This window comes from Mesoplodon bidens (genome assembly GCF_964165515.1).
Source record: "Mesoplodon bidens genome assembly, chromosome: 2".
NCBI lineage: Eukaryota > Metazoa > Chordata > Mammalia > Artiodactyla > Ziphiidae > Mesoplodon > Mesoplodon bidens.
Window position 1 is genome coordinate 21,064,203 of NC_138177.1, and position 27,008 is coordinate 21,091,210.

The 27,008-nt window shown below is 47.5% G+C and overlaps 1 protein-coding gene across 3 annotated transcripts; it reads right to left on the minus strand.

Annotated features, from left to right (window-relative positions):
• Positions 1–3,486: 3,486 nt before the first annotated feature.
• TLR5 (toll like receptor 5) lies at positions 3,487–26,385 on the minus strand. 3 transcript variants are annotated; one of them, XM_081224377.1, is made up of 4 exons: positions 26,348–26,385; positions 25,852–25,999; positions 17,528–17,689; positions 3,487–6,302 (listed from the first exon to the last, which is right to left on the minus strand). In XM_081224377.1, exon 4 carries the CDS (start codon positions 6,296–6,298, stop codon positions 3,722–3,724), a length of 2,577 nt encoding a protein of 858 aa, XP_081080503.1. In that variant the 5' UTR covers positions 6,299–6,302; positions 17,528–17,689; positions 25,852–25,999; positions 26,348–26,385; the 3' UTR covers positions 3,487–3,721. The 3 variants fall into 3 exon arrangements, 2 of the variants coding, with proteins under 2 accessions (XP_081080503.1, XP_081080504.1); XR_014015074.1 differs by lacking the exons at positions 3,487–6,302; positions 17,528–17,689 and adding an exon at positions 24,519–24,806; XM_081224378.1 differs by lacking the exons at positions 25,852–25,999; positions 26,348–26,385 and having other exon boundaries at positions 17,528–17,887.
• Positions 26,386–27,008: the final 623 nt, after the last annotated feature.

Consider the following 27,008-nt stretch of genomic DNA (forward strand, 5'->3'; position numbering starts at 1 on the left):
CTAGGCAGGAGACACAAGAGAAGGAAAAGACCTACAATAACAAACCCAAAACAATTAAGAAAATGGTAATAGGAACATACATATTGATAATTACCTTAAATGTAAATGGATTAAATGCTTCAACCAAAAGACATAGACTAGCTGAATGAATACAAAAACAAGACCCGTATATATGCTGTCTACAAGACACCCACTTCAGACCTAGGGACACATACAGACTGAAAGTAAGGGTATGGAAAAAGATATTCCATGCAAATGGAAATCAAAAGAAAGCTGGAGTAGCAATTCTCATGTCAGACAAAATAGACATTAAAATAAAGACTAGTACAAGAGACAAAGAAGGACACTACATAATGATCAAGGGATCAATCCAAGAAAAGATATAACAAATGTAAACATTTATGGACACAACATAGGAGCACCTCAGTACATAAGGCAAATGCTAACAGCCATAAAAGCAGAAATCAACAGTAACACAATCATAGTAGGGGACTTTAACATCCCACTTTCACCAATGGACAGATCATCCAAAATGAAAATAAATAAGGAAACATAAGCTTTAAATGATACATTAAACAAGATGGACTTAATTGATATTTCTATGACATTCCATCCAAAAACAGCATAATACACTTTCTTCTCAAGTGCTCATGGAACATTCTCCAGGATAGATCATATCTTGGGCCACAAATCAAGCCTTGGTAAATTTAAGAAAATTGAAATCACATCAAGTATCTTTTCTGAACAAATGCTATGAGACTAGATATCAATTACAGGGAAAAATCTGTAAAAAATACAAACACATGGAGGCTAAACAATACACTATTTAATAACCAAGAGATCACTGAAGAAATCAAAGAGGAAATCAAAAAATACCTAGAGACAAATGACAATGAAAACATGATGATCCAAAACCTATGGGATGCAGCAAAAGCAGTTCTAAGAGGGAAGTTTATAGCAATTGAAGCCTACCTTAAGAAATAAGAAACATCTCAAATAAACAACCTAACTTTACACCTAAAGCAATTAGAGAAAGAAGAACAAAAAAAACCCCTAAGTTAGCAGAAGGAAAGAAATCATAAAGATCAGATCAGAAATAAATGAAAAAGAAATGAAGGAAACAATAGCAAAGATCAATAAAACTAAAAGCTGGTTCTTTGAGAAGATAAACAAAATTGATAAACCATTAGCCAGACTCATCAAGCAAAAAAGGGAGAAGACTCAAATCAATAGAATTAGAAATGAAAAAGGAGAAGTAACAACTGACACTGCAGAAATACAGAGGATCATTAAGAGATTACTACAAGCAACTCTATGCTAATAAAATGGACAACCTGGAAGAATTGGACAAATTCTTAGAAAAGTACAAACTTCTGAGACTGAACCAGGAAGAAATAGAAAATATAAACAGACCAAACACAAGCACTGAAATTGAAACTGTGATTAAAAACCTTCTAACAAACAAAAGCCCAGGACCAGATGGCTTCACAGGAGAATTCTATCAAATATTTGGGGAAGAGCTAACACCTATCCTTCTCAAACTCTTCCAAAATATAGCAGAGGGAGGAACTCTCCCAAACTCATTCTACAAGGCCACCATCACCCTGATACCAAAACCAGACAAAGATGTCACAAAGAAAGAAAACTACAGGCCAATATCACTGATGAACATAGATGCAAAAGTCCTCAACAAAATACTAGCAAACAGAATCCAACAGCACATTAAAAGGATCATACACCATGATCAAGTGGGGTTTACACCAGGAATGCAAGGATTCTTCAATGTACGCAAATCAATCAATGTGATACACCATATTAACAAATTGAAGATAAAAACCATGTGATCATCTCAATAGATGCAGAAAAAGGTTTCAACAAAATTCAACACCCATTTATGATAAAAACCCTGCAGAAAGTAGGCATAGAGGGAACTTACCTCAATCTAATAAAGGCCATATATGACAAACCCACAGCCAACGTCATCCTCAATGGTGAAAAACTGAAACCATTCCCACTAAGATCAGGAACGAGACAAGGTTGCTCACTCTCACCACTATTATTCAACATTGTTTTGGAAGTTTTAGCCACTGCAATCAGAGAAGAAAAAGAAATAAAAGGAATCCAAATCAGAAAAGAAGAAGTAAAGCTGTCACTGTGTGCAGATGACATGATACTATACATAGAGAATCCTAAAATGCCACCAGAAAACTACTAGAGCTAATCAATGAATTTAGTAAACTAGCAGGATACAAAATTAATGCACAGAAATCTCTTGCATTCCTATACACTAATGATGAAAATTCTGAAAGTGAAATTAAGGAAACATTCCCATTTACCACTGCAACAAAAAGAATAAAATACCTAGGAATAAACCTGCCTAAGGAGACAAAAGACCTGTTTTCTGTATGTAGAAAACTATAAGACACTGGTGAAAGAAATTAAAGATGATACAAACAGATGGAGAGATATACCATGTTCTTGAATTGGAAGAATCAACATTGTGAAAATGACTCTACTACCCAAAGCAATCTACAGATTCAATGCAATCCCTATCAAACTACCAGTGGCATTTTTCACAGAACTAGAACAAAAAAGTTCACAATTTGTATGGAAACACAAAAGACCCCGAATAGCCAAAGCAATCTTGAGAAAGAAAAACAGAGCTGGAGGAATCAGGCCCCCTGACTTCCGACTATACTACAAAGCTACAGTAATCAAGACAGTATGGTACTGACACAGAAACAGACATATAGATCAATGCAACAGGCTAGAAAGCCCAGAGACAAACCCCCACACATATGGTCACCTTATTTTTGATAAAAGAGGCAAGAATATACAATGGAGAAAAGACAGCCTCTTCAGTAAGTGGTGCTGGGAACACTGGACAGGCCCAGCGAGGGTGTGTAACGTGCTCGAGGTCACACAGCTCATGAGCAGCAGAATCCGAACTCAAACCAGGTTCTTGGTCCAAGTACAATTTCTTTCTGCAACAGACTGAGTGGTTGATAAATGAGATATGGGGGGAAATAAAGCTGAAAGAGGTTGTTGCTAAATCAAGGAGGTTCTTGAAAGCCAGCCCAAAAGAAAGGTTGCAAGCCAGAAAGAATGTTCACGGCCCACAAGGGTTAGACCAAAAAGGTGAGAAGAAGGGGAGCAATATGGCCCCAAGAGATCTAGTTATTCTCATCCCAGCTTCTTTGGAGCCACCTCTTATCCCTGAGACTGAGAGTGACCTGCACTGAGCAGTGGCATTGTTCCCATGGACATAGTAGGAAGCACACCTCTTTCTCTTTGTTTTCTACTTAATGTTGTTCTGCCAGGCACAGAGCCCTCAGAATCACAGAGCAGCCCCTTCTGGAACTGAACACTGGAGAAAGGGTGTCGGCCATCTGTAACTTCTCCCAAGGTGGGAAGGTGCCCTTCCCACGACTAGGATATATCCCGTAGTCAATGCAACAGGAGAGAACAGTGTTACCGGGTCTGAAAGGAAATCAATGGAGAGTGGGAACCGTTGCGGGCAGTTGCAATTTTCTAGGTCTATTACTTTGCATTTGGAGATCAGTGAAACAAAACATCGTGTTGCTATGAAAATCAAGAGATTTATGTGGTTTTCATCGTAGGAAAACAACAACTTCATAAAGGACCCCAAATGGTAACTTAGTGGAAATAAAAAGGGAAGAGTTGCTTGTGGCTTGAGATAAGTGGAAAAGTGCTCCTTTGACTAGGAAATGGTGGTTACACTTTGCAACTGAATGTCATTGACTTTCTTCCTTTCCTTTTCTTTCTTTAGAATGAGCTGAGAGAGTTTGTTGAGAAACCAGCCAACATCCTGGAGATCCTCAGGCCACCTCAAGTACTGCTGTTTCTGGACGAACCCTCTGATGGAGCGATGTTTCATCAGCTGGTACTGGGACAGGGACCCCACCACCACCATGATGAGGGCGCCACTGAGGTCAGCTAAGCACCTGCTCTGGGCGTAACTGAAGGCTTCGAGGCACCACCCATCTCTAAGGAAGTGTCTGCTCACGAGACAGACAACCTTTCTGCTGCTCCACAGGGCATCCTGGATGTTGACGATGTGGTTTTCCCCAGGCAAAAAGTCTCTCTCTTCAAAGCACAGGTTAAATCTGTTTCGGTTGCTGTACTGGGCATCCAGGTGTTTGAGCAAAGCATTCTGCACCCATTCAAAGTCTTTGCTACTGAAGCACACATAGGCATCATATTTGTACGTCTCTGATTCTCTTCCCTTGATGGGGTCCTTGAACACCAGTCTCTGGGCTTTCTTATAACAGATGAAACAAAACCCCCGGAACTTCGTAATGATGAGGATGGCCACGAGGAACAGAGTCAAAGTGACAGTGAAGAAGATGAAAAGGGAAAACTTTAGGGACTTTAAAACTTCCTCTTCATCACAATTTTCCGTGGAAAGAGAGTAGAGGGAAGCCCCAGCCATGGAGCTCGGGTACATGCAGTATATGTCTGCCGGAGAGCCAATTATTGTGACGTTGGTTTGATTGAGCCAACGGATAAAAGTGCTAAGTTCACACTCACAGATGAACTTGTTATGAGTTATGTCCACGGCACTCAGCGATGCAAGTAAATCAGGATCAGGAGAGAGAAGCTGGTTTCTGGATATATCCAGGACCTCTAAATTAGCAGGTAAGTCGCCAGGAAAAAGAGCAGTCAGCCTGTTGTCCTTGAGGCTGAGTCCCCTCAGTGCAGTCAGATGACGAAATACTCCTGGTGGAAGGAAATTCAGGTAGTTTTTATTCAAATACAGGACTCGGAGATGGGAAAGCCCCTTAAAAACATTCCAGCAGAACCCGGCTCCCCAGGCAAGCTGCAACATATTTTCTTCAAGGAAAAGCTCTTCTAAGCTGAGGTTCTCTGAAGGGGCATGGTCTTGGTTACAAAAGGAAAAGCGATTTTTATTTAAAATGAGAATCTGGAGATGAGGTACCTGGAGAAGGAAATACAGATTATCCAGATTTTCCAGCCTATTCTCTGATAAGGTGATGAAGTTAGCTGTAAGTGCGATGTTTGGCAAAGTAGCCAGTTTATTGCCACTCAAGAAGAGATTAGGTATGCTTGGAAGAAAAGAAATAGTTTTAAGCGCATTATCCCGGAGATCCAAGGTGTTTAATTTTTGCAGGAATCTGAATGTTTGGTCCTGAATGATCCCGATGTGATTCTTTTGCAGATCAATATAGGCTACCTTAGGTAGTCCATAGAAATTAGAATTATACAATTCCCCCAGAAGGTTATGTGATATATTGAGAACTTGGAGGTTGTCAAGTCCATAAAATGCTTTGTCTGCAATATTGTTTATCTTGTTGTAGGCTAGGTTCAGAACCTTCAATGCCTTGAGCGTCTCAAAGAGTTGGAAGCTCAGGGAGAAGATAAACCCATGTGAAAGGTCCAGCTGTATCACTGAGCTTCTGGCCAGGCCGGCAAAGGTGTGCTGGTCAGGGTCTCTCATGTTAGTGAAGCCAAACCCAGAACCCATCACATGATGGGTAAGAACCAAAGAGAAAATCTGGCTTCCATTGATGGCATTGCTGAAGTTTCTTGTGATGTCCACTGCCCAGCCATTGCTAGAAACATCTAGGGTTTCCAGGACCATGTTTCTGAAGGGGTTCAGACACTTTCCCCAGTCCACTGAGACCCTGCTGTACAGGTTATTAGCAGCAAGGCTTAGAAAGGAGAGTGTTTTTCCTTGGAGGGGTTTGAGCTCGTGCTCACAAACAGTGGTTATTTGGTTGAGGGAAAGATCAATGGACTTCAAGGAATTCAATTCCCGGAATGAAGGGTGAAGGTAAAGACTCTGGATCTGATTTTTGGAGAGGTCCAAGTGCATCAAAGACCCCAAATTTCTGAAATACCCATCTTTTAATACAGCACTGGAGAGACCACAGTAAAACAGTCGAAGTTCGGAGAGATGGGGCAGTTCCTGAAAAGCATCTGGGTGCAAGAAGTCTATCTGACTTTTGCCCAGGTCCAAGATTCTGAGATTGGGCAGGTTTTTGAAGGCTTCTTTGTCAATGGTCAAGGGGGTAAACTGAGTCCCAAGCTCCAGCAGCTGCAGCTGCTCCAGGAAGGGGAAGGATGCGGTTGTGACTGTCCTGATGTAGTTGAAGCTCAGCAGGAGGCTCTTGGTGGTGTTGGGGACCTGGGGGACTTGGGTGAGGTTGCAGAAATGATATAAGGCTCTCCACCCATCGAAGACGCAGGAAGAAATCCCAAGCGCGGGACTGGCCATGAGCACCATTCTTAAGAGAAGGTCAAGGTGGTCTCCCATGATCCTATGGAGAAGAAGGGAGAGTGAAAACACAGGAATCTAAACTCAAGGCATTGCACACGGGTGCTTAGGGCTTGGGGGATTCCTCTGTGATGTGGCTGTTTCTTAGACCCTTTGTTTCTCTGGATCCAAGGCTGTAGCTGTTGGCAGATACTGTCTGGTGTAGACAGAGCTTTTCTCACTCTCTTATCATTTATGTGGCATTTTTCTACATAGCAAGCACGGTTCTAAGTACTTTAGAAATATTTCATTTAACCTTTATGATAACTGCATTCATTCCTAAGTCTGTGCCTTCATTCATTCAAGATTTGCTGATGGAAGTTGGAGAAAACAGCAGGAGGAGATACGTTTTAACTTCACCTCAGCCAGGGACCCCATTCCTAGCCCAAGGCAGGCCCAGCTGAAGAGTGGAAAATAAATCCACTGATTTTCTTCCCCCTCTAACCTGTCAAGGATACTAGGTCATCTCCATCCATCCATCCTTACTCCCTACACAGTGCATCTCATAATGTAAAAACTGGGTACGTCGTTTTCCACAAAGAGATTTCAAGAGTTTAACAAATATGTATTAAGCACCTCCTGCACGCCTGGCACTTGTGTGACCCCATGAGTGTACAACTAAACAAAAAACAGTCCTCTTGCCTAAGGCCAATAGGTGAATTCACTGTCTGAGGTGAGCATTTGCTTCACACACACAACAGCAAATGGCACTGAATGCGTGTATCTGGTTATGTTCCCAGTGCTGTGCTGGAAGCTGTGAGGGGTACAGAGAAAGTGCACGAGGGCCCACCCCTCAGAGAGCTTCGCCTCTACCCATCTGCACGGCACCTCCCCCTTGGTGCCTGCGAAGTATTCAACTTGCTCTACGTGTAGTATCTGAAGGCCTCTGTTGCAAGGTAAGGAAAGACCTACATGGCTCAGAGGGCAGGAGAAGGAGGGGGAAAGAAAAGACAGAAATAGGAAGAGGGCCCTGGTTTATAAAACCATCACTGGGACAGTTTCAATATCGGGGTAGACAGCATGAAGCAGTCATGGTACTAGAGGGGGCACCGGCCCTGGACCACTTGCCAGCTCTGAAGACGTTTCGCTGTGTTGGGGTAATTTGTGGTGGGGTTTCCATAGCACCTTTGAGGCTGCGACACACAATTTACAGCAAATCAGAAGTAGACATTGACTTCTGAGTTGACCCAAAATATCAAAAGCAGTCATTTACACATTAAGAGTAGGGCAGTGTGGTATACTGATGTATACTGTCAGCTGAGATACAACTATTGCCATTTCATATTTGAAATTAAACAATTTCCTGTTGGTAGAAATTAAATATAACCTACTATTAAAAACAAACCAACAACCAGGCATTTTATAATCATTAGAAAAAACTCACTGAGAATGTTTATCACGGCTCTTAATTTCTCCACCATTTCCACCCAGAGGCTCAGGGTAACAACAGCAGGGTCACCTCTGTTCTCTGAAACGTCACCCACACTTCAGCAAGTCCTGTCAGTTTCACCTTCCAAGTCTACTCTGTTCAAGCCGCCATCTCTTGATGGGGCTAGACTTGAGACTTCTTACTGGTCTCTCTTATATCTGGGCTGACTCTCCATTTTCCAAACAGCAGCCAGGGTGTTCTTTTAGAAACATAACCCAGGTGATACCACGCCTCTCTGCACAGAGCCCTCCCTTCTCCTCCCACTACTCTGGGAATAAAATCCTGCAAAGACTTCCTTCATCCGGCTCTTGCCTGTCTCTTCAGCATCCCCCTCCTGAATAGCTTATTCAATTAATATCTGCTGAGCATCTATGTATCTGGCACTGTTTTAGGAAGAGGAGATACAGTGGTAAACACAATAGACCAAGCCTGCCCTTTTGCTCTCCAAAAATGCACATTTGCATCATAAACCAAAACTTTCACCTGATTTCAGAAGGTTCACTAACCTCCTGAAGGCTACCCCTTTCAACCTCATGATGAGAACCCTTAGTCTACATATAACAACCACCACGTTTTATGTTCTAGAACGGCGCTTGGAAAACTTTTTCTGTAAAGGGCCAGATGGTAAATATTTTAGGCTTTGCAGTCCAAATACTGTAGTTTGCCAACCTCTATTCTAGAAGAAAAGAGAATAGAGACTTTGATTTCATAAATGAGGATTTTAAGTGACTGCAAGATAAATGTGTTCTGATATTGAACTGATATTTGCAGGAAAGAACTAGCTTGGCCCCCAAGCTGCTGACAGTTTTGCAGCTGTTGTTTTATCCAAACATCAGAACGAATTCTCATCTTATGTAATCTGACAGGAAAATCCCTGCAGAGACATGGAAGCGAGAACACCAGCTCAGAATAACAGAGTTAGGATGTCTACTTTCAATTCTGTCTTTTTACAGACCATTCAGGGCTGGCCTCCAAATGCCTACACTGTACTGGGCGGCTTGACCTTGATTTTGTAGAAATAACAGGTGAGAAAGAAAGCCCCAAACAATACATATTCAAGATACTGAATTTTCAAGTCCATAATAGGGAAGCTAAAATTAAACCGTAAGGTAGATAAGGCCAGCTGAACAAACAGATTTTAAAGAAAATTATTTGGGCTTATGTCGTATTACAAAGATTTCGTGCAGACCTATTTTCTTATGAAATACAGCAAGGTGTGAAACAGTTACATCTTCATCTCTGAAGCAGACTTCTGTGGGTCAGGTGCCAGGACAGGTGAGCAGAGGGGCCAGGTGAGCTGAGCTGACAGGAGCCTGGAGGGGTTATTCATGTAGACAGAAGCTGGGAGGAGGGACCACCTACGCAGGGGTGTCCTGGAATGAGAGCCAGGAGCCAAAGCGCGTTGAAATCAATATGAATGAGCACTGATACAGGGCAAATCTAATTCAAAAATGAGAACCAGGCGATGAAGTTGTTTCAGAGCTGACCAGACCTCAGAAAGATAAGTGACCAAGAGTGAAGTGTAGGCGGTGAGATAGACCAGGTGGGCAGCAGCTGTGGACTTTGGGAACCCAAGAGAGAAGATCAAATGACCTAAAACCCCACACCCTGAATGGGTTGAAGCCAGAGGGAGCACGAGGGATGAGAGTGTGTGCAGTAAGGCCCCGAAGAAGAAGCCTGTGTTAGCCGGGGCCACTTGCTTCTTTCTCCCAAAATGCAGGTCGCGGACAGCAGCTTCTGACCCTGCAGAGGAGGGCGCCATCTAGTGGTGGCTGGAGTGAGTTCTCTGAGGCCGCAGGTAGAGGAACCCGACAGCGCGCGCTCCTGAACCATTATTGAAAAGATGGTGAGTGGCGACAGGTACTTACACTGTTAGTTCTGCCATCAGGAGACATAGGCATTCCTTCCTAAAAATCACTCAGTTATGCAGAATCACACAGTAAAACCACAGGGCTTCTGGGAAAAAAGAGGACGGCGTATAGCACTCAAAACCTTCATCAGCGGCCCCAGAAAACCTCATAAAAATGGTAGCACCATCTTATCCGTGTTAGGCGGATACAATAAATATTCCTTTACCTTGTGAAAGACCTGAGGGTTGCTGCCTGGGGAGCTACTGTGAGGTGCTGGATGGAGGGGGTTATTTGGTATCAGGGGAAGTTGTACAACAGTTGGGGATGGGTGTTGGCTCAAATCACAGGCCGAGCAAGGAGGTCACTGGCAGATTTTTGAGGTCTTTTCCTTCCTCGTATGTAGGTCGGTTCAGCTGGGTACAGTTTTCTTCATTTAAACTTAAGATATGGCACATAAGCAAATGCAAATTTCATGTTCACTAATATGTTAATGTCGTTCCCTAATATATCAATAACTTCCCTAATATATCAATATTGTTCCTGAGTATGTCAATCGTGTTGGATCAGATTCATTATTTCAGAACAAGCATTAGAGCGGAACTGACTGAACTCTCATTCAAGGCTAAGAGTTCCAATCAAGAGTAGAAAAAAAGGAGGTTCTATATATGAGTCTACCCCCTGTGCCTGTGTGATAGAGTTTGGAGAACCCATGGGACTGGTTTGGGAATCATCCCTGGGGACCAGTGTGGACTCAGGTCCCAAAGGGCTCAGAGACTCGAGTGGATAGTGTCACCTCCAGCAGCTTCAGCTGGTTCCTGTTTCAACAAGAGACTGAACGGGAGGAGGAAGTTCTCAATCCTGGCGACATATTAACCACTGGGGAGCCTCGAGTCCGCTGAAGCCCAGGCTTCCAATAGACCAGTTAAATGAGACTCTTAGGGGCAGGCCTCAGGGGTCTGTACTCTTAACAAGTATGCGAATTTTGTACACACCCACATTTTAGAATCACTGGTATAAGCCAATGGTTCTCGAACTTGGCCATACATTGGAATCACTGGAGGACTTTAAAAACAATACAGGTACCTGGGTCCCATCTGAGAGGTGATGTTGGTCTGGGGTGTGGCTAAGGCATCCCGAGTTGTTAAATCTCTCCAGGTGATTCCGATTTCTGAAGGTCGGCTCACACGGCTGCAATTCTGACTGTACCTTGGAACCACACAGGGTGCTTTAAAACTGCTGACTCCACAGATCAGACATAGAACTACCACAGGACCCTGCAATTCCACTTTTGGGCATATATATACCCCAAAGAGTTGAAAGCAGGAACTCAAACAGATATTTGCACACCACGTTCATAGCGGCATTCACAATAGCCAACAGGTAAAAACGATCCCAATGCCCACTGACAGATGATGAACGAGATAAAATGTGGTACACATACAATGGAACACTATAAAGTCTTAAAAAGGAAGGAAATCCTGGCACATGCTTCATCATACATGAACCTTAAAGACGTTATGCTAAGTGAAATAAGCCAGTCACAAAAACACATATACTGTGTGATTCCACTGAGATGAGGTCCTTAGAGTAGCCAAATTCGGAGAGACAGAAAGTGGAATAGAGGTTGCCAGGGGCTGGAGGAGGGAGGATGGGGAGCTACGGTTCTGTAGGTTCAGAATTTCTGTTTGGGTTGATGAGAAATTTCTGGAGATGGCTGACCGTGAGGGTAACACAGCAGACTGGACACTTAAAATAGTTAAAATGGTGAATTTTATGCCCTGTATATTTTACCACAATCAGAAAATAAAATTAAAGAGAAAAAACTAACCCCACTGCTACCTGAGCCTAACTCCCGGAAATTTAGTTCGGTAGGTCAGGTGGAGCCGGGGAAGTGCATTTTATGGCCCAGGTACTTTGAAGCGAGTGGTCCTCAGGCCATGCTTTCAGAGACGCCGGTCTATAGGATTCCCTCCAACTCAGAAGCGCTGTGATTCTCTTAGAGGAAGAGGGCTGGTAAGAAATTAAGAGGGGGCTTCCCTGGTGGTGCAGTGGTTGAGAGTCCGCCTGCCGATGCAGGGGACGCGGGTTCGTGCCCCGGTCCGGGAAGATACCACATGCCATGGAGCGGCTGGGCCCGTGAGCCATGGCCGCTGAGCCTGCGCATCCGGAGCCTGTGCTCCGCAACGGGAGAGGCCACAACAGTGAGAGGCCCGCGTACCGCAAAAAAAAAAAAAAGAAATTCAGAGAGCTGTGGAGAACTGGGTTTTGATTATTGAGGCTAACTTGTGTCCAGGGCTCTGAGGGGTAACAGGAAGAGCACAATCAATGCGGGTCTCAATACTCCTGCCAAGCACTGTTAATTAAGATAATGAGACCAGAGGGAGAAGGGTCGGCAGCCTCTCCTTTGAGTAGAATTCATTTAGCTTTAATCCCAGCCGTCAGCAGAGTGGGTTCCCTTTCTTGAGTTAGTTGCCTGCTCAGCAGAGCCGTGGGCCTCACCTTGGGTGAGTTACGGGCCGTGGTGTCTCCCTGGGCAACACCGTTAGCCTGCAAATCCCGCTGGCTGGGGCCAGGGCTTCTCCTGGGCTAAGTTAAATGCTTGATCCTTAACAAATAATACTCATAACGGGCTCTTCGAGAGGATCTGGGATTCTGAGCTTGGCCGCAAGGCTGGAGAGACAATGTCTCTCCTGGCAGGTCGTGGCTCACATCTGGCAGGTGGTCGGAGTGCTGGGCATGGAGGACCGCTGTCTGAGCAAAACAGTTCATTCATTTCCAAATGGGTGATGGGGAGGGTTTCTCCAAGGTTCACGTAGTAATAAAAATCCTGGACTGACACCTTATTTTTGATAAAGGAGGCAAGAATACACAATGGAGAAAAGACAGCCTCTTCAATAAGTGGTGCTGGGAAAACTGGACAGCTACATGTAAAAGAATGAAATTAGAACATTCCCTAACACCATACACAAAAATAAACTCAAATGGATTAAAGACCTAACTGTAAGGTCAGATACTATCAAACTCTTAGAGGAAAACATAGGCACATACATCACAGCAAGATCCTTTTTGACCCACCTCTTAGAGAAATGGAAATAAAAACAAAAATAAACAAATGGGACCTAATCAAACTTAAAAGCTTTTACACAGCAAAGGAAACCATAAACAAGACCAAAAGACAACCCTCAGAATGGGAGAAAATATTTGCAAATGAAGCAACTGACAAAGGATTAATCTCCAAAATTTACAAGCAGCTCATGCAGCTCAATAACAAAAAAACAAGCAACCCAATCCAAAAATGGGCAGAAGACCTAAATAGACATTTCTCCAAAGAAGATATACAGATTGCCAACAAACACAGGAAAGGAGGCTCAACATCGCTAATCATTAGAGAAATGCAAATCAAAACTGCAATGAGGTATCACCTCACACTGGTCAGAATGGCCATCATCAAAAAATCTACAAACAATAAATGCTGGAGAGGGTGTGGAGAAAAGGGAACCCTCTTGCAACCCTCAGTTAGTGGGAATGTAAATTGATACAGCCACTATGGAGAACAGTATGGAGGTTCCTTAAAATCTAAAAATAGAACTGCCGTGCAACCCAGCAATCCCACTACTGGGCATATACCCTGAGAAAACCATAATTCAAAAAGAGTCACGTACCACAATGTTCACTGCAGCTCTATTTACAATAGCCAGGACATGGAAGCAACCTAAGTGTCCATCGACAGAGAATGGATAAAGATGTGGCACACATATACAATGGAATATTACTCAGCCATAAAAAGAAACGAAATTGAGTTATTTGTAGTGAGGTGGGTGGACCTAGAGACTGTCATACAAAGGGAAGTAAGTCAAAAAGAGAAAAATAAATACTGTATGCTAACACATATATATGGAATCTAAATTTTAAAAAAAGGTTCTGAAGAACCTAGGGGCAGGACAGGAATAAAGACGCAGATGTAGAGAATGGACTTGAGGACACGGGGAGGGGGAAGGCTAAGCTGGGACGAAGTGAGAGGGTGGCATGGACATCTATTCACTACCAAATGTAAAACAGATAGCTAGTGGGAAGCAGCTGCATAGCACAGGGAGATAAGCTCGGTGCTTTGTGTCCACCTAGAGGGGTGGGATAGGGAGGGTGGGAGGGAGGGAGACGCAAGAGGGAAGAGATATGGGGACATATGTATATGTATAGCTGATTCACTTTGTCATAATGCAGAAACTAACACACCATTGTAAAGCAATTATACTCCAATAAAGATGGTAAAAAAAAAATCCTGGACTGAGTCCACATGTGAATGCGTTCAAGGTCAGCCTCGGAAAAAGGCTCAAGGCCAGTGGACACGGTGACCCTCCCAGGGCAAACGTGTTCTCCAGATGCAGAATACAGCATCCCATAGGGACAAGCCAGCAAACGAGCACTCTGAAGGCTGCAGTGTCGCCGGGGCCATGGTCCTTCCAGCCCAGCGTTCTACCTCTGACAACAGTTCCAATAAAACCCATGGGTGACTGCAGTGCCTTGAACCTCAGAGTTTGTTCCCCAGATACAAGTCCAGCTTCCTCCCCAAACCACCATGACTTTGAGGCTCTTCTGGGTGTCCTCTTTTTCATTCAACACCACCTCTTTTCGTGGTGACCAGCTGCTGTACTGAGAATTTGTGCTTGTCCTAGAGTAACTCTTCCCAGGCCGAGCCTCCCACTCTGTGCTGGTCACTGCTGGACGCTGGGATGTCCCTGCCTGCAAGGGTCTCAAGGTTTCTAGAAAGATTCTAGAGCAGGGATGCCCCACGTGATGTCCCCAGACAAGGAGCATCAGCACCACTTGGGGCCCCACCCCAGTCCTCCTGAATCAGAAGCTCTGGGGCTGGGGCCTGGCAGGCTGTTTTATCAAGCGCTCTGGGTGATTCTGATGCACACTCACATCTGAGAACCACTGGGCTCAATTCTGGAGGGAGGAAAGAAATATATCCTAATAACTACAATACCACAGGGCGGGCATCTTCGCCTACAAGCTCGTCCCCACAGAGCTCTGAGCTTCCTCCCATCCCTCATCCTCCCAGTCTTTGAGGGGTATCATTGTTTCCCCATTTATACACATGAGAAAACTAAGGCCCAGAGCAGTTAAGTAACTTACTTAAGACCACACAGCTCTGTCTACCCTCTAAGCCTAGCGTCTCTGGTGTGGCTGCACAAGTGGGTCAGTACAGGGGTACTGCTGTAGCCCACCTCTTGGTCAGCATCTGCTGATCTTGTGGTCACTTCCCCTGGGTCACAAAGGGTATGAGCCCTGGCTCCCAGGGGAAGGTGAGCCTCTCAGCCCCTCACCCCTTTCAGCTCCGCGTGAAGGCCCACCTTACCCCGAGATGGTCCCTTTGGAATGCTGAGCTCTCTCCCACTCTCTCAGCATGACCTTCCTCCTTCCGGGTCTCTTGGGCCTTTCCTTGCACTACACTGACTCTCTTACAGGCTCGTAACTCCCCTTGAACCTTCCGTGACCTTTAAATGCATCCGTCTCTTTACACCTCCCATGGTCTAGACTCCACAGACCTTCTTTTCAAACCCTCTTTCAACACCTCCCACTCGGATGCCTCCTTGCTCTGCTATCCCATGTCTCTACCAGCCACCTGCCCTCTGCGTGCCTACACCTGGTGGCTGCAGCTGTGTCAGGAAAAACCGCCTTGGCGCCCACACTAATGTGCAGAGTCCAATGGTGCTGTCACCCTCTCTCCTACCCCTAAGGAGTGATTTCAGACCTTCACAGGCTTTCCCTCACCCATCCCGCCTGGCCTTGGCCCTCTCAGAAGATGTTGACCTTGCTTCCTACTTCTAGGAGAGAAGGAAAGTCTGGCTCTTTACGTGGCACATGCCGCAGCCATCCAGTGACTCTCTGTGTCCACCAGCAAGGCCCCCAGGAGGGCTTATGGCCCGTCCTGGGGGCAGTGCCCTGCAGAGCCACTGGGAGGTGACTCCGGGGTGTGGTGGGACTGAGGCAGCTCAGGCTGGTCTGGCCAGAGAGGGCAGCTTCTTCGTGCACACCTGGGTGCAAAAGGTGCTCCATGGCCAGACGTGGCAGTCCGTTCATGCAAAAAAAAAAAAAAAAGAGAGAGAGTGTGCTCCCCACCCACCCTTCTCCTCAGACCCATCACACGCCCGAGGGGAGACAGTCCTCAGCAGCTTCCATGAGCATCGCAGATTCACACAGCAGGGCAAAGCCTGACGACTGACAATGGTTCTCCAAAGAGGAAGCAGACAATTAGCGCACTGGGTCTCCGTGCACTGGTGTGACCTCAGGAGAACGGTTTACTGATTTGCTGGTGCCCGGGGGTCTCGTTAGGGTTTGTTTGCATCTCTCCGTGTGCATGATGTTTCGATACAAAGCTTGTCTAGCAAGTCTAGCCCCGCGAGAAATTTCCCTCTCATGTGTCGGGGTGGAAGGGGATATAACAAGAAACTCAGTCAAATGCCTTGCTGAGTTCCCAGGGCTGCTGGAAGCTGGTAACCCTGTCAGGATGGAAATGAGCTGAGTCTGATACGACTTGCTGTTCCAGAACCTATGCTGACCTGCCGGGGTTCCCGCCCCCTTTCCTCAGAGCTGCAGACCCGGGGCCAGATCTCTTCTAGGAATTTGTCCACAACTGCTGTCAAGCTCCCTGGTTTGTAGTTATTTTGTAAATACCTGTTCAATGAATGAAATTGCCACATACTGCCTCTGGGTCCTCCTCCCTTTTCACGGCCCGCAGGGCCAGCTGCCAGGGTGCTGAGGGCTCATCTGCGCTCTGGATCCCTCGGTGGGCTGCTCTTGAGTCGGGGGGGAAAGCCTGGAGCTCTTCAGAGCAGCCGCAGCTCGCCGGCTCTCTCCCCTCCTACCTGGGGGTGGTCATCTGTGCTTATGATCCCATCAGCTTCTGAGAGGGAGCTTGCCCCTTCCTTCTTCTTCCTCATCTGGAAATACCTTGAACTATCCTCTTGGGCATCTGTAGCATTTCCTCCAAATTCAGAGAACTTGGGGCTATAGCCTTTCTGATCAAACACTGCACTATATTCATCTTTGGTGGTGGACCCTTATTTCCATCTTCAGTACATATGAAACTCTAACAAGGTGGGTGAAGTCAGACCAGCTTCCTTAACCCCCCACTGGAAGAAGCCTCAGGTACATCAATGCAGATGGTGGCTAATTCTGTGAAGCTCATCTCAGGACACCACCACCAGCATCGATTCCCCTCACTTCCAATTGTTTGTGCTGCTCAGCCCCACAGCCCCTTCCTCCTGTGTGGGCTGCTGCAGTGCCCACCCCTCCAGCTGATCACCCGCAGCCTGACCCCCACACCTGCATCTCTCGCTCAGCTAAATGAGGGGGTTGTAGAGCATGGCTCTGACCAGAAACCTTCACTAGCTCCCCCTGCCCACAATGGCCCAACTCTTCAGGGCATAAAACTCCACTGTGGACTATAATCTATTCCTGGAATGGCTGATTAGAGAGGTCCCTTAGCGCCTGAACCCTCCCATTGGACAGAGGGAAAACTCCATCCAATCTACCTTCTGGCTTATCTAGTCTTGCCTGGTCTCCAGGGATAACTCACCTTCTCCCAGAGTGAAACTGGATCCCAATTTCTCTGCCTATGCTGCTCCCGGGCTTGGAATGCTTGTTCCCATCTCATCTGCTTACCCAACTCCAGCTCACCCCTCACAGGCTACCCCAGAAGCCAACTCTTTCGTAAAACGGTTCTTATATTCCTACAGGCATTTTACCTCCCTCCCTTGTTCTGTGTACATTTTCAGAATGGCATTTTCATCACATCTTGTCTCCTCCAGATTGTCCATCTCCTGAGGGCAAGGACCCAGTTTTGCTCATGTGGTACCCCTGAGGCACACAGCACAACTGAAGTGCCCGGTGGTATGTTCCCCATTAACATTTTGAAGGAGAGTGATTTTCATCAGGAGTACTTACCTCCAGTCCTAACAGAAGGGGCTTCTAGTATGTTCTTATTCTAGAGGCACGGGGTCCCTGATCGTTTAAAGGCTTCAGTTTCTGAGACAACGGGGACCTCCTCGCAGCAATGACAGTCGTCAGTGTTTTTCTGGTGAATCGAGAGAAAGGGCTTTTGTTTTCCTAAGGGAGAACAGGAAAGCTAATTAGAAGGGAGAAACAGAAAATAGTATGTAGATGTTTTTCTATGCCACACAGTGATTTTCTCTGTAGGCGTATTTAAAACTTTAGGTGTGTCTCTGATTAAGTGGAATTTTAATTGAAAAAGATCAAGACCCTTTTGTGAATCGAGGCATATGGAACATCAGAGCTGAAGAGACCTGGAGAAATCTCATGCCCAGCCTCTGGGCCAATTAGTCATGGGGGCTTTCTTCCTTGTCCCTCCAGGGAGAGAACTCCATACTTTCATAATCCACTCCATCTTTATTGTCACAGAGGTGGTGAGGAAGCACCTCCCTTGGAACCAGATGTCCCTTTCATGACATTTCTGTGGTCATTTAGTTACTGGGGACCCACACACAGGATGAGGACAACCCACCGTCTCCTCCACAGAGAGCAGAGAGCTTGTGGTTTTCTAGGGAAAAAGCTAGGTTTGCCATCAGAGTTTGACATTTCTAAGCAGTATGATTAAGTAAACTATGGTTGAGCTAGGAGACACTGGATAATTATCAGGTCTCAGATTTAGGATGAGATGGGCCCTGAAAGTTAAGAATGACATATAGTGCTTTTCACCATTTTATTGAACTGTGGCTCAGAGGGTAAGTATGTGCCTGTCACATATCCATCACGTTGTGGGGCTAGGAGTTGAATCCAGCCGTGAACTTAGTTGTCATTTTGATCTTCAAAAGAAAGAAAAAATCAAAATTGTGGACACTGCAGAATAGATACAGAGCCTCCAAGGATGATTTGCATATGAGTCACCCAGACATCTTGCTGAAATGCAGATTCTGATTCAGCGGGTCTGGGGAAAGACCAGAGATTCTGCATTTCTAACAAGCCTCCAGGTAATACTGATGCCCATACATTCACCCCCAATTCTTCTTAGTCCTGAAGACTGACGCATTGGATGGTGCTCGAGGAGGGTTATTTGAGGCTTCTGAGGCAGGGGAGCTGGGCAGGTCACATCGTTTTACTTGGAGCTAAGGAAAAAGGAGAGCTTGGGTACCACTTCTCAGGCTCCAGGACAGGCGCCTCTCCTGGAGACCAGCAGGGGGCGCACAAAGGGCAGAGACCAAGGCAAGAGCCCTCCGAGGGCCTCCAGAAAGTCTGGGCTGAGGGGTGTGGAAGCCACCAGGGGCTCTGAACTGAGCCCCGCTGAGAAGTTCCTATTGCTTGCTTACGTTTAGAGAGCACGCAAGTGCTCCTGGCAGGCTGGCACAGGGAGAGGAGATCACGACCGAATTTCAAAACAGGACTGTGATGTCTTTTCCTCCTTGGCATGCACCTTAGAAGGAATTACCCACCCCCTCCACCAACCCCTTTGAGGCTCTGAATCTGTTGGGCAGTGTACCCAATTTTGATTTTTAGGAAAGGTCAAAATGACAACGAAGTTTGTAGCTGGATTCAAACCCTAGCCCCACAATTTAATAGATGTGTGACCTTGAGGAAGTGCTTAACCTCTCTGAGCGCCAGCTTAATCACTTATACGATCGCAACAATAATAGTTTCTACTTCGCTGGGGAAGCATCCACAGAGGCTTTTGAGGACCCTCCAGTTTCCGAATGAAGAGCCCAGTTATTGATGTGTAATCCTCTAATATTTCTTGCTTGCTTAAGTAGGCAGACATCATTTATCCAACTGCACCTCACCAGAAATGTATTCCTTTTGGAAACCACTGAAGGGGAACAGTGAGAGAAGGAAACAGAATTATTTCTCAATGCGCTGGGGAGATTTGGTGTTTCTTTTTTCTGCACTCTTGGGAAATTATGTAAACATTTCCCCTATTGGGCTTCCCTGGTGGCGCAGTGGTTGAGAGTCCGCCTGCTGATGTGGGGGACGTGGGTTCGTGCCCTGGTCTGGGAAGATCCCACATGCCGCGGAGCGGCTGAGCCCGTGAGCTATGGCCGCTGAGCCTGAGCATCCGGAGCCTGTGCTCCGCAACGGGAGAGGCCACAGCAGTGAGAGTCCCTCGTACCGCAAAAAAAAAAAAGTTTCCCCTATTGTCTTTAATATCTTCAGGTGGCAGTCCCCCCAAACCAAAACAAAAACAGCACCATCAAACAGAGGCATGACAGTCTGAAGGCAGGATGCTAAATACCCAAATGGTTTAGGTACAAAAATGGCTTCTCTTCTGTCTGCTCATTATAAACTCTTTAGCACACAGTTTTAAAGCATCTGATAGAAAGAAATAATTCCATCCGAGTAGTTATTAAAAACTAACAACTAGCGTGATGCATCTAAAGATCCTTGGGAAAAGATAGCTCACCAAGGAACTGAACATCTCTGTCTTCAGCTTCAGGCAGCACCAATAGCCTCGATTAGGAAATTAACATCTGAGACTCTGACAGCCCCCCCGAATGCAACTCAGCTAAACCCCGCGTGTTCAGGGGTAAAGTAAATTGCCAGGAAAGATGGGCACCTGCGAGGTCAGAGGCCTGAGCAGACGGAGAGCTGGGAAGTCTGATATTGCATCCCCTGAAAGTAATGACACAAACCATCCACGAAGAGCGGCAAAAATCATTTGGATTGTGATGTAAATTGGGAGCAGCTGCGGGGAGGCATGGGCAAGAGAAACTTTATTAAACTATGATCCGTTAGACACGGAGAATGGAAATGTGAAGAGAACTGTCCTGGGAAGGATCTGCAGTCTGTGCTAACAAGAGCATTGAGAGAAACCTCCCTAGGTTGGTAAAGTCAAGTCCGCTCTTCGGATGAGGGAGACACCCCCTGGTGAGAGGTGAGGGGAGGGAGAGGGAGGGAGTCAGGCCAGGAGGAGGGGGTCCTGCATCTCCAGGCCTGCCCAGTGCAGACGAGGTAAGATGATTTCACTGGCGGTGCCCCAGGGACTGTAAGCAGGGCAGGCAGGGCTGGGAAACACGCCCCTGCTGGAAACACACATTCCTGCTACGTGCCCAGCGTCCAGGGCCCCCAGGGAGGTGTGTGGAATGTGGAATTTGCCCTGGGCAGGCTGCCCGGGGTGGCTGTGCTCCATTCTGAATGGGGGAGGGGTCAGCAAGAAACTTGGCTCCTTGGTGCCATGGGTGGTCCCTTCCAAGATGCATGAGATATGGCAAAAGCTCTGGGCTGGGAGAGGGGAAACCTGGGTTCTAGCTCTCCTTTGGCCATCACCTGGGCATCCTTGACAAGTTTAACTTCCCTTGTCCTGTTTCTGTACGTGTATGATGGCAAGTTTGAACTGGAAGCATTTTCACAGCCTATAAACCCTAAAGTTATCTAATGAGACTTGCTGAGTATCATGACAGCAATCACAGACCAGGACACAATCACAACCCGCCCCCCCCACTTTCAGCAAACTTGCAAATCTGTTACAGATATTCTTGAAAATATCTATGGAAAATAATGGTATTGATGTACCAATAAAATGGTTAAATAAAATGGATCCACATATATCCTAGCCTCGAAGAGCAACTTTTTCCCGCCTAGGAATTTACTCTCAGAGGGAACTGCTTCTTTGGCTAGATAATCTTTTGAGAGTAGAAAACTTTTCCCCCTTTGTAGTTCCACCTGCCCACCTCCACCCTCTAGAAGTCTCCTGATGTCATTGCCCCAGGCCAGGTATGTAACAGGACTGATTCCAGTTTGCAGGATCTTCTGGCTTTCATTTCCCAAACAGGGACTTACGTCCAGGACACAGAGGCTCTTCCAAGGGGTCCTGAGAGGAGTGAAGTTGGTGGGGCAAAACAGTGAGGTTTGGAAGAAACAGGAAAGGAAGAGAGGTCTGGGGGTCCCAGGGGGACAGGACTTTGGCAAGTCCCCAGAGTTTGGCCGTGTGGTCCAGAAGCAGCAGAGACTGCCAGGGAGGCAGGGTCAGGAGCGTGCTCACCCTCAGCCTTGCCCTGAGGTCTCACTGCGTAAGATCCAGAAATTATGACACCGCCCTGGGGTAGTTTCTATCCTTGTCAGCCTGGTGAGACAAAGGGTGCAAATGGATATTAAGTTGCTCTCTAGAAAATAAAAGGAGAGGCAGTATTTCTTACACACCTCAGCATCTTATTGATTCATACTTGCAATCCTTTTGTGTGTTGAGAAAGAAAGTAAAGTTAGCCTTGGGGCCTTCCTAGAACCAGTTAAGTCTCGGACCATGATGAGGCGGAACCTCAGAACACAGAACTCAGGGCTGAAAGTGGTTTTCAATCTTGCCTTCATTATGGCCAAGTTCAAATGCTGGCTCAGTTGTCCTGTCTACAAAATGGAGTGGTTATGAGGTTTAAATGAGATGATACATGTAGCTCGTATTTCTGGGTCCCTTGCAGTGTCTTGCATGTGGTAGATTATTTGTTGACTATTAAATTATTTACTGACTAGTAAATCATTTATTGATTATTAAAGCTAGTCTAACCTACAATGAATAGACAGATAGATGGATTAGTAACTGGTTTGGTGACCTTGGATAAGTCATGCTGTCAGCAGTGCAAGGACTAAGAATCCTGCAGTAGTGTCGGGACCATGAACATTCATCTAGAGTAAAGCGTGAGCTGCTCATCTTGAATTAGTATGGTGGTTTAAGTGCATGGACCCTGAAGCCAGACACATCCAGTTGGAACCCTGGCTCTCCATTCACTGCTGTGTCATTGGGTGGGCTCCCTGGGCCTCATTCTTTTTTTTTTTTTTTTTTTTTTTTTGCGGTACGTGGGCCTCTCACTGTTGTGGCCTCTCCCGTTGTGGAGCACAGGCTCCGGACGCGCAGGCTCAGCGGTCATGGCTCACGGGCCCAGCCGCTCCGCGGCATGTGGGATCTTCCCGGACCGGGGCACGAACCCATGTCCCCTGCATCGGCAGGCGGACTCTCAACCACTGCGCCACCAGGGAAGCCCGGTGGTTATATCTCTTAACAAAACATACAAAACTATCTTCTCTTGACATGACCACTCCTCCCTCCCTGCTGAGAGAAAATTATCCTTTTGTGGTCAGATTCCTCAGACGTGAGGTCTGAAGACTCACCCAATGATCCTACTGCCCATAACCTAGACTCTTCTGACCCCATGAGACCTGGCTTTCCTGTGGGAGCACCCCTCTCAAAGATGGCCTCCTTCTCATCTATTCTTGCCTGAATCTCTCTGTTTTTCTTTTTGGCACACACAGCTTTGGCCACCCATGTCTTCTTGAACTATCTCCTTCCTTAGCTTCCTTGATTTTCTTCTCTCTTTCTATCATTCTCTTTTCCACCAGTTCCTCTCTCCCACACCCTGCCCCTAGAATGTAGGTTTTCCCCTAGACCTTGTTCTCGGCTTAGCTTCTTCTGGCAATGATCCCATTTGCTTTCACATGCTGGGCAATCCTCACGACACTCCCACCATCTCCCCCCTAAGCCTGACCTGAATTGTATTCAAAGTGCTGATTAAAGGACATCCCCACTTGGGTGTCCTGCAAAATCTTCAGATGCAATAATGCCCCAAAGTGACTTAACACTATTTTGGTCTTTGAAAATCCTCCAGAAAACAGAAACATGTTTGCACGGCGCTGCTCAGAAGGATGTGAGTGGACCTCTCCCTGGGCCAGGGACCCAACTCTCATGTGAATCAATTTCCCCCTGCCTCACAGGTTATGAGCCAAGCTTCTCCTTTACTCTATATTACTCATCACCAAATCTTACTTGTTTTCCTTTCAGATGTCCCTAGTGTTGTCCTTCCTTTTACATTTTCATCACCCAGGTTCAGACTTCCATCCAATGTATGTTTATGGGGCACCCTCTCCCAGGAAGGCTGTAAGCTGATAGGGCTCCATCAAGGATAAACCCAGTCCCAGAGATACCCTGGGGCTGGATCAAGAAGGAGCTCGAAGTCTGTTCTGAGGCTGAGGGGGCTGCTAAGTGTTTTGAGTACTGCCACTCCATTAAACGCCAATTTCTCCACCGAACTTATCCAATCTTTAAATGCCCAATAATAGCGCTTAACCCACAAGTAGCTGAGGTGCTTCCCAGTGCCCAAATCTGGCTGAATTTCAATCAAGAATCATTTACCAAAGGCTGCCTGCTATGTGCCGGACACCAACGCTGGCTCAGAGGACCGCGAGATGAGTGAGACACAGCCCTGCCTCTGTAGGTGGGGCAAAGACCCCTCAACCCAACTGGGCAGCACAGGGTGTACGCGCTTCAGTAGAGGTGCAGGCAAGGAGCAGCGGAGGGCAAAGGAGGAATGCCCCCAACTCTGCCTGAAGACAGGGGGAGGGGCCAGCCAGGGAAGTCTTCCTTGGAGAAGGTGCTATTTGAGGTACTTCCTAAAAAACAGAGGATTCCCGGGACTTCCCTGGTGGCCCAGTGGTTAAGACTCCGCGCTTCTAACGCAGAGGACGCGGGTTTGATCCCTGGTCGGGGAGCTAAGATCTCACATGCCACATGGCCAAAAAACCCCAAAAAACAAGAACAAAAAAAACCAAACCCAGAGGATTCCCCAACAGAGAGAATTCTGGGCACAGAAGAGCAAGTGTAGGGAGAGAGAGGCACGCAAAAGAGGCCTAATCAGAGTGCCCTGGGCAGTCAGTGTGGTGTGGGCAAGGGGTGGACTGACAGTGGCAGGAGGCGGGGCTGGGAAGGAAGGCAGGGAATTTGGACTGCATGAGGGAGGGGCAGCGAGTGCCTTTGCTTAGTCTGAGCTTCATATTATCCTTGGGCTTTCCGCCCTCTGCCTTGCCTGGTGTCTGACTGTTGTTTCTACAACAAATGCAGCTGAAGACCAAGTAGCTCCCGAAGCCCTCGCTGCCTTTTCCAGCCCACACGGGCTGTCTTCTTTGAACCAGCAGAGGACGCCACCTAATTTCACTTACTTGCTCTCTAATTGTTAACGCAGGTGCTGGTTTTCTCTCCTCCCCTGAGCCTGGAAGCTTCTGAGGGGCAGGAACAATGCCTCAAACCTGAGTTGGTCCCATACAGCTAAGCACACTGTGGGTCGTGGCCCCCAAATGGGGGAGGGCGCTGCAAAACCAGTGCTGGGAATTCATGAAGCTTGAGACCTGACTGAAGATTGGAATCTGCTTTCTGCATTCTTCTCCACGAAACAAAAAGGGAAGCAAACGCATGTGGATTCAGTAACTGTACATTCCAGTGTTTTCTTACTCTCCGAGTCTATGAGCATGAATAAACAGGCATATTTTGATTTCAACACTCAGCAACGCCAAACTTCCGGATGCAGAGAAATCAACAAAGGAAGCTCTGGGACATAACTTCCTCAGAAGTCTTGCCTCCCCAGAAAGAAACCCAAAAAGCTGGCAGGGACAGCTCTGCATTCAGACAACAGAATCTAAAGGCTTCTTGCTCTGCTCAGAGCTATAATACCCAAGGGGATGATCCTGAGATGTCATTTAGGATGGAAGTACCGGTCGGATTGATATGCATGGTGTGGGCATAAGGATTGTTAAAATACGCTGGGCAGTTAGCTTTGGCCTGGGTCCCTCCTCTGGGAACCCCCTGGAATGTCTCCACAATCCGGCAACTCAGGGATCAGCACTGAGCACCACAGACCTTCTCCCAGGGCCCCGTCCCAGGGTTTCCTTTCAGACTGGCTGTGCCCGGCACAACCGGAAGTTGCTGTCTTCTGTCCACAATAACAAGGGTGAAGTGAGTCAGAGGGTCCAGGAGATCTTGGACAGATTTGTCAATGCTCAGCCTGGCTGAGTAAATGCAGGGAAAAGTGATCGAACAACAGACATGTGGCAAAGGCCTGGATGCTCCCCAGGGCAGTTCTCCAGCATCAGCGTGTAATCACTATCGCCCTCTTCCAGGCACTGAGCAAGAGGACACATCCCAGATGCACCTGACAGCCAAACAGGGCATGGTATTGACTGGGTCACTGCTCAACAAGTGTCTATCTCAAGGACACTGGGGTTAGTTGCTTGTTTGTGGGTCCCGGTGCTGGATAGGTGTTCCAAACACGAAGTGACTACATAGCTAACCCACTGCAAGGGAAAGCCTCCGCCACCAATTCCCACCCAACACGGCCTCAGCAGACTTCCTGGGATAGCACCCCTCACCCCCAAGACAATCAACTAACCCCCCCTCCCTTACCCGTTAAAAAATGTCCTTCCAACTGTGGTTTTCCAGGAGCATTGCCCCTATGCTCTTATTTTCATAGGCAGATTTTTTTTTAAACATAAAAGTCAACAATATTTACCTTGGAGTCTCTACCTGGTGTTACGGGGGCGGAGAGGCGGGGGTTCAAGGCCTTTTGTTGAGCTGCTCAGTAACTTTCTGGGATTTCCATGGCTCTGCTGAGGGTGGCTGTCTCCCTCTTCCAGGGAAGATAGTGAAGCCGCCTGCCCCTTCCCAGGGTGGGAACGAAAGTGAAGATGAGAAAGTCTGAGAGCGCTGTTCCATGGTGGAGCTGCAAGTGACTTCTTCACAGCCAAGGTTTCCCGAGTCCCGCCGGCAAGGTATCTACGTGCTCCCCCTCTGCCCCCGCCCCCCGGGGCCCCGAGGAGCGAAGAGCGCGGTCCTGGGAATGGGTCCAGGGAATGGGCGCCCGGGGCGCAGGAGGAGAGCTGGAAACAGCCCAGGACGCCCCTGGAGGGGAACAGGCGCCCGATGGCCACCAGTGGCCCGGTCCCCGCCCCCCTGGGGACTCTGGGTCCCCACCCCGTCCCTCCTCTCCTGCGTGGCAGGGCGCTCACCTCCGGGGAAGTCTCCCGGCGCCGCGCGCCACGTCCCGTTCCTCCCAGTCGCAGAAGCGGCGCCCCAGGCAGGGCTCCAGAACACCCCGCCGGCCCCGCCCCTGGACAGGCCCCGCCCTCGTCCCAGCCCCGCCCCGCAGCCCAGGTAACATCTGCGTTCTCTCTGGCAAGTGGACCTCCTGCTCCTGCCCTGAGGCTCCGCGGATGCGCCCCGGAGACCCTGCGGCGGCGGGGACCGTCGCAAGTGTCCGCTTGACGAGGAAGAACACTGGGGACCCATGGATTTGGGAGTCGGGAGGGAGGACGCGGGTGCGGGGTGCGTGGGGCGCCCTGGATCCCAGGGGGAGGGGCCGCCTATAAGGGCTGCGGGCGTCCGGGTCCGGGAGAGGGGCACCGAGCTGCAACCTTTGTAGACTCCCGAAATGTCCCTCGAGATCATCCAGGCCAGCATTCCCTTCCCTTCCTCTTCCCATTGTACAGAGGAGGAAGCCCAGGCCCGAGGACCTGGAGTAGTGGTCCAAAGGCACAGCCAGAAGCTGGCGAAAGAGGAACTCGACCCCATGCCCTCTGACTCCCAGCGCGGTGCTCCTTCCACTAGGCCAAACCGCAAGCTAAAAGCGGAACATTCTGATACGTTCCAGTCAGCGAGGGCCAGCTGGGA

What these genes read in the sequence shown, in the direction of transcription:
- TLR5 (XM_081224377.1), bottom strand. Translation starts at nt 6,298, where the DNA reads ATGGGAGACCACCTTGACCTTCTCTTAAGAATGGTGCTCATGGCCAGT.